Source organism: Diprion similis, chromosome 3 (genome assembly GCF_021155765.1).
Source record: "Diprion similis isolate iyDipSimi1 chromosome 3, iyDipSimi1.1, whole genome shotgun sequence".
NCBI lineage: Eukaryota > Metazoa > Arthropoda > Insecta > Hymenoptera > Diprionidae > Diprion > Diprion similis.
Genome location: NC_060107.1, coordinates 10,539,922 through 10,551,006, shown reverse-complemented (window position 1 = coordinate 10,551,006; position 11,085 = coordinate 10,539,922). Strand labels below are relative to the sequence as shown.

The window sequence follows — 11,085 nt, the reverse complement described above, 5'->3', positions numbered from 1 at the left end:
CGTTTCTTTCTCAAAAGCATTGTTCGAATTTGAACTAACACGGTCTGATCAGTTTAGAAATCCTTTTTGTACACTTTGTCTCTTTCAATCTAATTACCACAGTTTACTCTTATTTACTTATTTAATTTAAAAGAGATTAATGATTTTGTACATATAGGTACTATACCGATCTAATCTATTTATGTATACTATATCCTAAATTCTCGTTCACCTTTAATCAAACCAAATGGAGATATCAATGTATGTACATATTATATATAATATTATTTCCTCTATATAAAAAAAATTCTGTAGGTACCATAATTTTATCACCAATTCGTGATCAATATCACCCTGTAAAGAAAAAAAAGGACAAGAGGGGATAAAATCGGTTTCATTCAACAGAATATCTCACTTTATTATCGATTTCGTAATTGCCAGTTTATGGAAGAGCAATGAAATTAAACCTCCGATAAACGTTTCTTGGTCTTGTAATTGGATTCGTCTGTTCAACCAGCCAGTCGTAAGTCGCGTTGTGCCCTTGTCGCAGAAGCTCAGCACCAACTTTTTCCCTCACTGTAGCGTGATACTGGTTCAGCCATGACAGCTGCAAGTGGTAATAAATTGCACTAGTCAGTTGAATTGAAATCTCATTTAGCGAGGCGAAACTTTTTTCAGAAATAAAATTTCATGAAAAACTTGGAAAAATTTGATGTATTGGACTTTGATTAGTACAGACGACAGAATTTTAGTACTGAAATTCAAATTTTTCAGAAATGTTTTCTGCGATAGTTAAAATGTTTACCTGATCGTCGGATAATTTGGTCTCGTCAATTAAGTTCCTGGCGTAGGGAACCAACGTGACGGTTTCAAATGTCAGAAACGTTTCTTCTGGATCATACTGTAAAGATATGATGAATTTTTGGGCAGAATTAACTTAGACGTTCCTTCGAAACATTAAGTTTACTATATTGCGTCGTAAAATAATTCGCCATGAGTTTAGTATGTTTAAAAATTTTCATTTGATTGGGATTCATAACGGTTTAAATAAAATTTTTAAATAAAAAATAAACGTCGGGGATATTTTTGGAATTCTAGCTCTTACCGTCGTATTCGCCGGCACTACGACGACTAAATTTTCTAGTCGCATGCCCCAGGATCCTTCCTGGTAATAACCAGGTTCCTGGGATCCGAAGAAGTTGACGTCATAAGTGGTGTTCCAAGCTATAAATAGGGAATTTGTCACTAACTAGTAATGTTTGATCTTTTCGATGTTCAAAATCAATTCTTTACGTATTACAACCAATCATTTTCATTTGCTATTTTTAGTTTACTCAAGTATTACGCAATTCGGAGTTTTACAGATGTGGCAAACCTTCGTGAACCGACAAGAAGTAGCCAACGCCATGCGTACTGCCATGGCCATAATTCCTCCCAAGTCTGTAAAGCTGCGACCGCATGAGAAGATCAGTCGTAGAATAAGTCTGTCCAACTGGAAATATTAGTCTAGCCAAGTCGATGCAGCCGGCCAGAAGTGCCGTGTAAGTGTCTCGTTGCTCTTCCGTCGGTGTGCCATAATGCATGGTTCTGGTTACATCGGTTGTTCCATCTGCAACATGGCGTCGCGAGTACTGATCAGCTGATCGTTTTGGGTGCATTTAACAAACATCGTGGTAAACAGGACGCCAGACAGACTATCGGGCTTTCAATTTGTAATATTGAGTCAATCTGGATTAAAATGTGTGCTGAAAAACGTTGACTATTAAATATGGCGGCCATCCAAATGAACGTTAGAGAAATTATATTTTATAGTTTCAGTGTGTGGCCATCTTAGGTTGGGTGTCTGTGCGTAATGACTGTAAAATTGCAGTGTGTGTTTAAAACATGGCTTTCTTCATCGTTATTCTATAAAACTAAATTGTTTTTGAACCTACTCGTGAGTCAGTTTTTCAAAATTACACTATTACATAAAGATAATTTGGTCGTAATTAAATTGTTTACCGTAATATTGTCCTCCGGAGTCCAACATGAAGGTGCTGTTGGTGCCAATGACAACATTGGTTTCGTTTGTGGGAGTGTAATGAGGCAGTGCAGAATTGGCCGCGTATCCAGCGATGGTATCGAAGCTGTCACCGAAGTTGTACGCCTGAGCAGCTCGAAGGGCGCTTAGTTCTTCGACAGCTCGAAGCTCGTCGTATTCCTCGCCATTTTTTATCTGTGCAAAAAGAAACGGCGACACGTAGATCATCGAAGAAATTTCTGGAAGCTCTAAAACCGGGAGTGAGGAAATCGCTATTATGCCAACGTTACCGCTTCCTCCAGGATGAAGAGAAACTGACACAGCGCCACGGCGTCCTTGATGTGCGCATTTCGCATCCCATTCGCCTCGACCTCTGTCTTCCGATCCTTGACTAGCAACACAGGTGAGGTTGCAGATTTGACTTTACTCGAGGGAACCTTCAGCAGGTGAATTTTTTATTATTAACAGGACTGCTGATCGATTTGATCAACGACGAAGTACGGTGCCTGGTTGTAATATTGTTACGAACCGTTGTGTACACTCGGTAACTTATTCCCAAAGCGTAGCTGTACGGTGCTGGTAGTAGAATGGCCGTGGCTAATTCTCCGGCAACTGCTAAATCCTCCCAGATGTCCTCATAATTGGCAATCCTAGTTCAAGTATTTGGAAATTAGTACATTGGCTCATCGTATGACGTTAATATTTCATTTTGAACGTTGAAAGAGCTACATCATCTTAATCACGAAAGAAAAATGAAGGAAAACTCGTTTTAAAAATTCCAAGTGGCGTTATTTGCGCCAATGATGGCGAACACGCAAGAAACACCATTCTTGCTATGCAATACAAATGATCTGGTCAAAGTCGATTACATAAACTTGAGACATTTTTATAATTGGAAGGTCCGAAATGACTGATGATGAACTCGGATGTTTTTGATCCGTGACATTTGCAATTATTTGTGGAAAAAATGTCTTGTATACTCAGAGAAGAAAAAATGAATTCATTTTATGAGATTCGTATTCAATGTCAAAAAGTTCTGATGAAAGGTGTGCTTTGTACCCTATGAAAATTAGTTTCACTACTCCTGAGTGTAACTTTGAAAGCCAAAGTCGTACGAATCTCAGATTTTGCTCAATTTTACTTTGGAATACGATTCATAAAAGGAGTTAAAAAAAATTGAGGAAAATGAAAAATTTCGTTTCAGTTAACCAGCGCTTGTAAAAACACGCTTTAAACTTCGATGACGATGAAGTTGTAAAACTTCTCGTAATAATTTATTGCATTTAAGCTGAAGATTCATGTGTATATATAATTGTATATTACGCAAAGCTGGAATTCTCGCCGCCTGTTAATTCCTCAATGAGAGTTTCGTTGAGTCTGGTCGCTGGTGATGGAATGTAAATGGTGGCGGTTTCATTCGTGATTAGAAGATAGCTGCGAAATACCGGAGTATTTGGAATATCGGATCCTCGAAGGTTCGTCAGCCACGCAACTTCGTCCAACGCCGTTATCACATAGAGATCGACGCCGGCTTCCGCCATGGCAATCCTTGCATTTGCGAGTTTTTCTTCCCGTGACAAACCTGTGAATGAACAGAAAAAATTTTTGTAGTTTTCTTGCGCGTCTTTTCAATCGAACTTTGTTTCTGTATTTAATTTTTTACAAACCAGCGAATTCTATGGGATGATCGAAAATTGCATCCATTGGATAGTCAGGTTGATCCGTCCAAATAATATCGATCAAATTTTCCTCTACAGGCAATAAACTTATATTGCTGGCAGCTGCAACGCGTCAATGTTTAAGAGATGAATTCACTTTTTTCGTTTCATGTAATAGTTGAATAAAGGTGGATTAATTATAAACCATGCTAAAAATTATGATACTAGAATGATGGCGCTTTTGATAATAGGCGGTATGAAAAGCAGGTGAAGATCTTATACTAATGAACACACTTCAAGAATAGAAACTGAGTCTACATCGTTATTGAAATAATCAATTCTGGACCACTTGATGTCAATTCAACTTCACTATGTACTCGTTGGGATTCCTAATCAGAGCAAACGCCATTTTGCGGCAATAAATATAATATAATAACTGTCATGGCCGTCGTATTTAATAAAATAAGTGTTTATTCCGCTCATATTTTACTCCACATCATTTCAATATCGCAAAATGGAAGTCCGACAGCTTGCGCGATAAATTCTGTGCCTTGATGTTTAATAAATTTACCGAAAACAATCAGCTGCTTGTCAGGCACGACGCCATACTGTGAATTTATTATGAACAAGAAAGGTCGAGTGACCTGAACATCTCAAAGCGTGGTACGCACTGCTGCCAACCTATTAAACGAAATGATTTCTAACCTCTTGCGAGACGCCCTTCATTTTCATCCATCTTTTTTACGTACGGGTTGGCAACAATTGGTGGCGCGCGTTGCGCTGCTTGAACTCGTGTTAAATATGGGCAGGTGTGACGTATGTGCATTGTTCACTCGACCTTTCCGGTTCACCATAAACTCATGGTATTGCGGCAACCACGGGCTAAAGGATTCCAATATCTTCCGTGGCGAATAAGGACTTCCACATTACAACATATCATGCATATGCCATGCCGTCATTAAACGCATCGTATCAGCATAATCGATTTCCAACCATAATTGCAGAATAGTATCTCACCGAGCACCGCATCCCACGTGGTCCATTGGGAATAGGTCGTTATTTCGGGATCAGTTCCGACTGTTGTGTTTGCTGCAAGAACAGTAGTGAGCCAAACTTGAAGACTGGGTGTCTAAAAATTGAACGGTTGAAATGTAATTTGAAAAGTTGATTCCGGCGGGATTTTTATGGGTGGATAGCGGTTTTTACAGAGGTCAAGCCGCTCTTCATCAGCACCCAATCGTCGGATAGTTGCAGGGTGGCCTGTTCGTAGTAACGGCTGTCTGTCCACAGAGCTGCTTCATTCAACGTTACGACAGCCGTTCCTGCGCTTCCAGTGTACCCGCTAATCCAACTTCTACGCATGTCACGGTTCGCTATATATTCACTCTGTAAAATTTCATTCGTTTAAAAGATTTTTTTTTCAAACCTCAACTAACGGCGATAATTTAGAGATCATTTTTGTACTTCGAATAACCCTAACCATTGGAACAACAATGATATTGTGAAGTACTTCAGATTGTCAAGTATTTATTTAACGACATTCCGAGTTTGATCTCGTGGAGAGAATTATTAATCCTTTCAGTCACGCAATTCACTTTTTTGAAAATGTAAAACATTCAGGATTTTGCATGAAACATAAAAAACTGACGAAACGAAAAAGAAATGAGAGAATGTCACTATAGTGGCTTCTGTGACTGAAAGGATTAATTGGCGTAATTTTTTTGGGTGACAATTAAAAATGTTTCGAACTTCCGACATTGCGAGGGTTTGATTATTCCTGAAATTTTGCATGCACTACTCATGAAATCTTATGAAATTATTAGAGGTCAGTTTATCAAAATTTTGTGAAACCTGTGACCTTTTGTGAAATCCTCAAAAAAATCTTTGTAAGCTATGAACTCTTAAAATCATGTGAAATATTTTCGAGTCTCTGAACCTTTGAAAAAATATGTGAAGTTATTTAAAATCTTTGAAACCAGGAATTAAATTTCGAAACCATTTGAAGTTGTTTGTAATGATGTTACGGTGTCAAATTATTCACGGTTCATTGGTACCATGCGTAAAAATATTTGACGTCAACGATTGCATGCCAGCGTAATTGTTTTACGGCCCATTTTATAGGCACTGTAATTCGTTCCAGGTCAAGGGTGCAGACGATAGTATAGTAGTGAAAATATTTAGGTCGTTGTTGACTTGAAAATTAATCGAAAGCAATAGGTAAAACAATGTCGATATATACTTGCTGTCCAAATAATTGAAAGTTTTCCGTCTAACTTGAGTCGAGCTATAAATTTCCGAACCAAAATACATGCATTTCGAAAATTAGATGAGTCCGGGGATAATTTTTTTGGGGGAAGTTTCATGGTTTTGAAAAATATCATAATCAGAAGTCTTTGAGGGAAAACGATCTTTTTGGTGGAACGAAAGTTTTTCCAAATTGTAAACATTTTTGGGCATCTGTCATTTATTTTTCACGGGTTTTTGTATTTAGAAAGAACGTAGCTGGAAAATAATAGAGAATGTTATAATGTTATTCTTTGATTCTAGTACTTATAAGAACGAACCAGAAATGTACTTATTGTACCCTGTCAAATTGCTGCAAAAGTCTTTTTGACCTGCAATTTTAATTCTAGAGCTAGCACCGGTCATTTCAAATGATCTATTCGTCGTACAATCAGCATCAAATCATTATCAGCTAAGTTGAACCTGTTAATCCCACCGTCAGCCGAAAGACATCTTATCGTGATAGATTTATTACGCCACCGATCGAAGGAAGATGTCCGAATCGTCGGTGCTGCAAACTATACAATGGATAATTCGAACAGACTTAGAGTCTAAACAAAAACGTTTAATGAATTGTTTAGAAACTCTTACAATTAGTTAATGAAATCGAACCTAATGAAACCGTTGTTTCCACGAAGCAAAAAAAAAAAGTCGAAAAACCCACAAATTTTTTGTCGAAATAACCAGATTGGCAACATTTTCCGGTTAATTATCTGATCTCAGGAATTAGCTTAAATGACATTGAAATATAAAGTCTCATATACTTTTGAAGGTTTACGCCAAAGACTGTAACATTTTAGAGCTATTCCGAAGAAATTAGAAAACCGTAAAATGGCAATGGCCTTAAAAATTGCAAAATAGTCTTCGAGAAAAGTATTGCTTTTTTGAAAAATTTCCAACTTGATTTTACCTTTGATTTTACTTCAAATCGCTAATTTCTTGGAACGAATTCTAAGACATTGGGAGAATTTGAAGTTTCTCACAGCAACTGACAGAATTACAGTGAATTTTGACTGACGATGAGCTGTCTAAATGTAGAGTTTTTCATTAGAATGTGCAGTGCTAGCGGGGCTAAAGTTACCTGATGAACGTCTGCCGTGGTAATTATGTAAGCATCTATTCCATAGATGTTCATCTGCTCTCGAAGTAGAGCCAATCTTTGAGCCGCGACATCCTCGGATATACGGATATTTTCTTTACTCGAATAAATAACCGGGTGCGTTTCAACCGGTGCGCCTGCGAAGAATCAAAATCAAAACCCAAGCCTTAATTTATCTGAAATGTCCATCTTAAAGTTGAACTCATAAGGAGACTATCAGACATCCAGATCACAGATTCTATTGAAACTTCCAAGGACGTTTTTCTGGATGAATAAACAATCCCGATTTGTAGTTGCACTTTACATTACAGCAGCTTGTTCAATATTTGCAGTTGAATTCGTGGGACCTCGTCACCAAAACTTTAAGAGAAGTGATTCCCGTACGAGTTGCGCGTACTGTTTTTCCGATCAGAGTGTGCAAAATTCGATTTTGCGTACTACTACGAGAATGTGCTATTTTGCGCACTCATTTGGGTACGCAAAATCGAATTTCGCGCACTGAGACAAGAAAAATCAATATTACCGACAAAAGTGCATAATAGGTTTCGTTTGTTAGAGCATTCTGCTCATTAATCTGCGCATATAATTAATTTCAATCGGAATGAAGTGATCTGTAAGTCACACTATCTGCACTCGCCACGCAGATTTTTTTCTACTTGGTTGAAAAAACGTTCTCCGGACTATTTCAAATTTTTTGAACCATTTACCTTTTGTTTACCCGACTAGATTTATGTTGCCGAAAATCTAAGTTGCAGAAGAAAAGTGTCGAGTTAAAAATTGATAGTCTTCTGTTAATTTCCGAACAAATTTTTTACCCTCAAATATGATAAATATTTGGTTCTTCAAGAGCGACGCTTTACATTTTAATGAAAAATTGACAGATTTTTCAGACGTGTATCTGAATTGCATAAAAAAATCCCCACGTTATTAAATTTCTGTCCAGAATAAAAAATATCAAAACGTCGACTCTCTTCGAGCTCAAATATTTGATTTGCTATGTCTTTCAAACCGTTCAACCTAAAAACTTTCCTAACAGCTATTTTTGAAGCTGATTCAACGTAGTTCGAAATACGACTGTGACGAACAATCGTTTCCCAAAGTAGGTATACAATCAACAATGTTTAAAACTATTGTTTAAATTGACGAAACTATACGTTACGAATACTAACTTATTCGTAAAGATTTAATTGAATTTATCACGATACCATTGAGGGGACATCTCAAAACAAGCTGGATAGAAACGGACAATGAAGTGTCAAACGATGTGACCAAAATAAAAGAAAAACTAAATAAACATGGCCATACTTGTACAGTAATGTTTATTAATGCCTGGCCCTTTTGGCTAACTTGTTTGCGGTCTGAAACAAAATGCGAGTTCTATTCTGTACGAATTACCTGACAATAACTGGCGATGAAGTTGACGTGAGAGAACGAAAGTCATTCTGACATAATTCGTATAGAATCGAAGTTGCATTTTGTTTCGGACCTAAAACGAAGTAGCCGGAAGGGGAAAGTATTAATTAATAAACATTATTCTACATATCGCGTATCGATATAATTAATTCGATAAAAAACAAACTGCCTGTACAAATTTGCCCGTTTTTATTTGAATATCATTTTGTAAATTGGCACGATTTTTCTATTATATTAAAATGAAATTTTGACGGTTGCTTGCGTCCTAAGGGACTGTTTGAAAAATATTCTTTGCGGTTGATCCTTGACGTACCAATTCGAGAGGCACAGATGATGAAAATAACAAAAGCACCAGAATGCATGGTGTTAAATCCTGCGACCGAGGTTGTGGACTTCTGTTTTGTTACGTCAGAGACAACGGATAGAGGAGACGATCTTGTTACGCCACTCTCGAGGACAATTAAGTTACGACTAACTGCCGGACATATTTCACAGCACCGTCGCCTAATCGAGGCCTCAGACAGTGACTGTGATGTCTCACAATCAACGTCTCCCCACCATCGCATATTCGAGATACGGACACAAGGTGTCTGTATTCACAATCAGTCAATCAGTACACCGGGAGAAATTTCTAGTTGTCGTTACTGTGAAGTCCTTAACTGTTATCACAATAATTGCAGCAATACTTAGAAAATGTTGTAGATATTGATAAGTGTAATGACACTGAATAGTTTCTTGTACCGCACTTTTTTTGTCATTCAAAAAATAGCTAAACATTTATTTTAACAATATAAATTTTATCAGAATTTTCAAGCAACTGTATGATAAATGAAATTTTTTCTACACTAAAATCAATTTATTATTATTATTTGGTTTGTAAGAAACGAAATTTTTCACACGCAAATCTCTGCGACATGATGAAAAACCATTTATACTTTGATGTTTCCACTTTTCTTATACAATCCTATTCTAATATTCAATTTCAAGTTGTATGATCACTTTTTTAGATTTTTTAAAGGTTCTACAATTATTGTGCACCACGCTTGAAGTCGGATTAGATTTTGAACACGAGTTTTTCATTTCCTTAATATTTTTCAATTTTTTTAAATTATTCATTCCAAATTGTACTTGAGTAATGATTTTTCAAAACATTTTCTTTTCGAACGAAATGAGACATTGAACAATGTCAGAACATAGTTTTTTCCATCTTGGGTCACAGGTTCATAAAAAAGAGTATTGAAAATTACGTCTTAAACAAAACTTCAAGTTGTTTTGATTGTGAAACGAGAATAGATTTTTTTTCAATCACGATGAGAGTCTTACCTGAAGATTGTTATTGAAAAGACTTTCCGCGAATTGTTTAAAATTTTATTCGACTGAACATAGATCGCAAATTACAATCCGTACAAATATTCAATGCAGAACAGAAATTCGTAGTGTTCTGTCAAATTTTCGAAAAACCTTCTTTCTTCAGATTTTTACCGGCCTTGTAAAAGTTATTTTTCTCTGAAAGTACGTGGAATAATTTTTTTTTTTTTTCAAATTGACGCAAATTGATGAATTAATGGAAACGTTAAAATCAAAGAATTGAATTTTCTTGAAAAAATTCTTTCTGCTGTAAACTCCGAAGCGATTAATGAGTCGAATGTGTGAGTAGCTAGTCAATAGCAAAATTTACATTCGCATAAGATCTCTGAGTTGAAATTCGTAGGTAAGAAATTGTCGTAGGCCAGGTTTATTTTGTCGTATGTTGCAGGAATCACAATTCACCGTGAAAGATTGAATCAGGTTTCAAGCTATTGACCTTTCAATTATGCGTATAGAACCGTTTCTTTTCGCTAATTAATGCCGCAAACTCCAACGTTTTTAGCAAGTAAACGGCAGACGACGTTTGCTAAAAAAATTCTTTCAATCTTCATTCTGTCCAAGTCAATTTTGTTCTACTTATGGATATAAAGGGAATGTAAAAAAATGAAGAAATCACAAAGCAACTTGTTTTTTCAAGAAAATTATCAGTGAGAATATTTTTATGCAAATAACAGGAAAATATGATGAAAATTTCCAATGCTAGCAAAAACGAAAACAAGACGATCGTAAGTAATTGATCACAAATTGACACAAATGAATCACTTCCGTTACAGAACCAATGTCTCGCCTAGTATGCAAATTAATACGTGCTGATATTTTTTGAGCGTAGTTAAATCTATTTTGTGGCCCATCATAGGTAATTCTTTACTTCAAGTTTAAGTCGTAAATCAATTTATTCTTGATTAGTCTTCTCTTTACGATCGGTTCACCCTCGCTCAGACTTTCTGCATCTGAACTTTGATTCTGCAAGTGGTTCAAAGCCTGATCGTTTCTCAGAACAATCAAACGTTGTTTAGTTAATATAGATATTGCGAATTCAACCTAGAAAGTGTGTCATGGCAAAAAAGGAAAGGGGGCTTGGAAATCGTAAATATGATAACTTTTCTAATATAAATCTCAATAATATCAATACGAATTATCATAAAACTACAGTTAAACCAAATTCGAAGCGATCAAAATAATATTATGTTCGAGGATTTATCTTCGTATTTATCTAATTGATACATTTTCATGATTTCTAAGATGATGTTTCTAATAACGTAGAA

The 11,085-nt window shown here is 36.2% G+C and overlaps 1 protein-coding gene across 2 annotated transcripts; it reads right to left on the bottom strand.

Moving 5' to 3' along the window:
* Window positions 1–380: 380 nt before the first annotated feature.
* LOC124404985 (xaa-Pro aminopeptidase 1-like) lies at window positions 381–10,775 on the bottom strand. Of its 2 annotated transcripts, XM_046879566.1 has the most exons (13): window positions 8,766–9,033; window positions 7,022–7,176; window positions 4,864–5,043; window positions 4,675–4,786; window positions 3,667–3,780; window positions 3,323–3,581; window positions 2,529–2,649; window positions 2,290–2,436; window positions 1,981–2,194; window positions 1,355–1,588; window positions 1,085–1,203; window positions 785–880; window positions 381–586 (listed from the first exon to the last, which is right to left on the bottom strand). In XM_046879566.1, the coding sequence occupies exons 1-13, from the start codon at window positions 9,016–9,018 to the stop codon at window positions 422–424; spliced, it is 2,169 nt and encodes a 722-aa protein (XP_046735522.1). In that variant the 5' UTR covers window positions 9,019–9,033; the 3' UTR covers window positions 381–421. The 2 variants fall into 2 exon arrangements, with proteins under 2 accessions (XP_046735522.1, XP_046735523.1); XM_046879567.1 differs by lacking the exons at window positions 7,022–7,176; window positions 8,766–9,033 and adding an exon at window positions 10,652–10,775 and having other exon boundaries at window positions 4,864–5,045.
* Window positions 10,776–11,085: the final 310 nt, after the last annotated feature.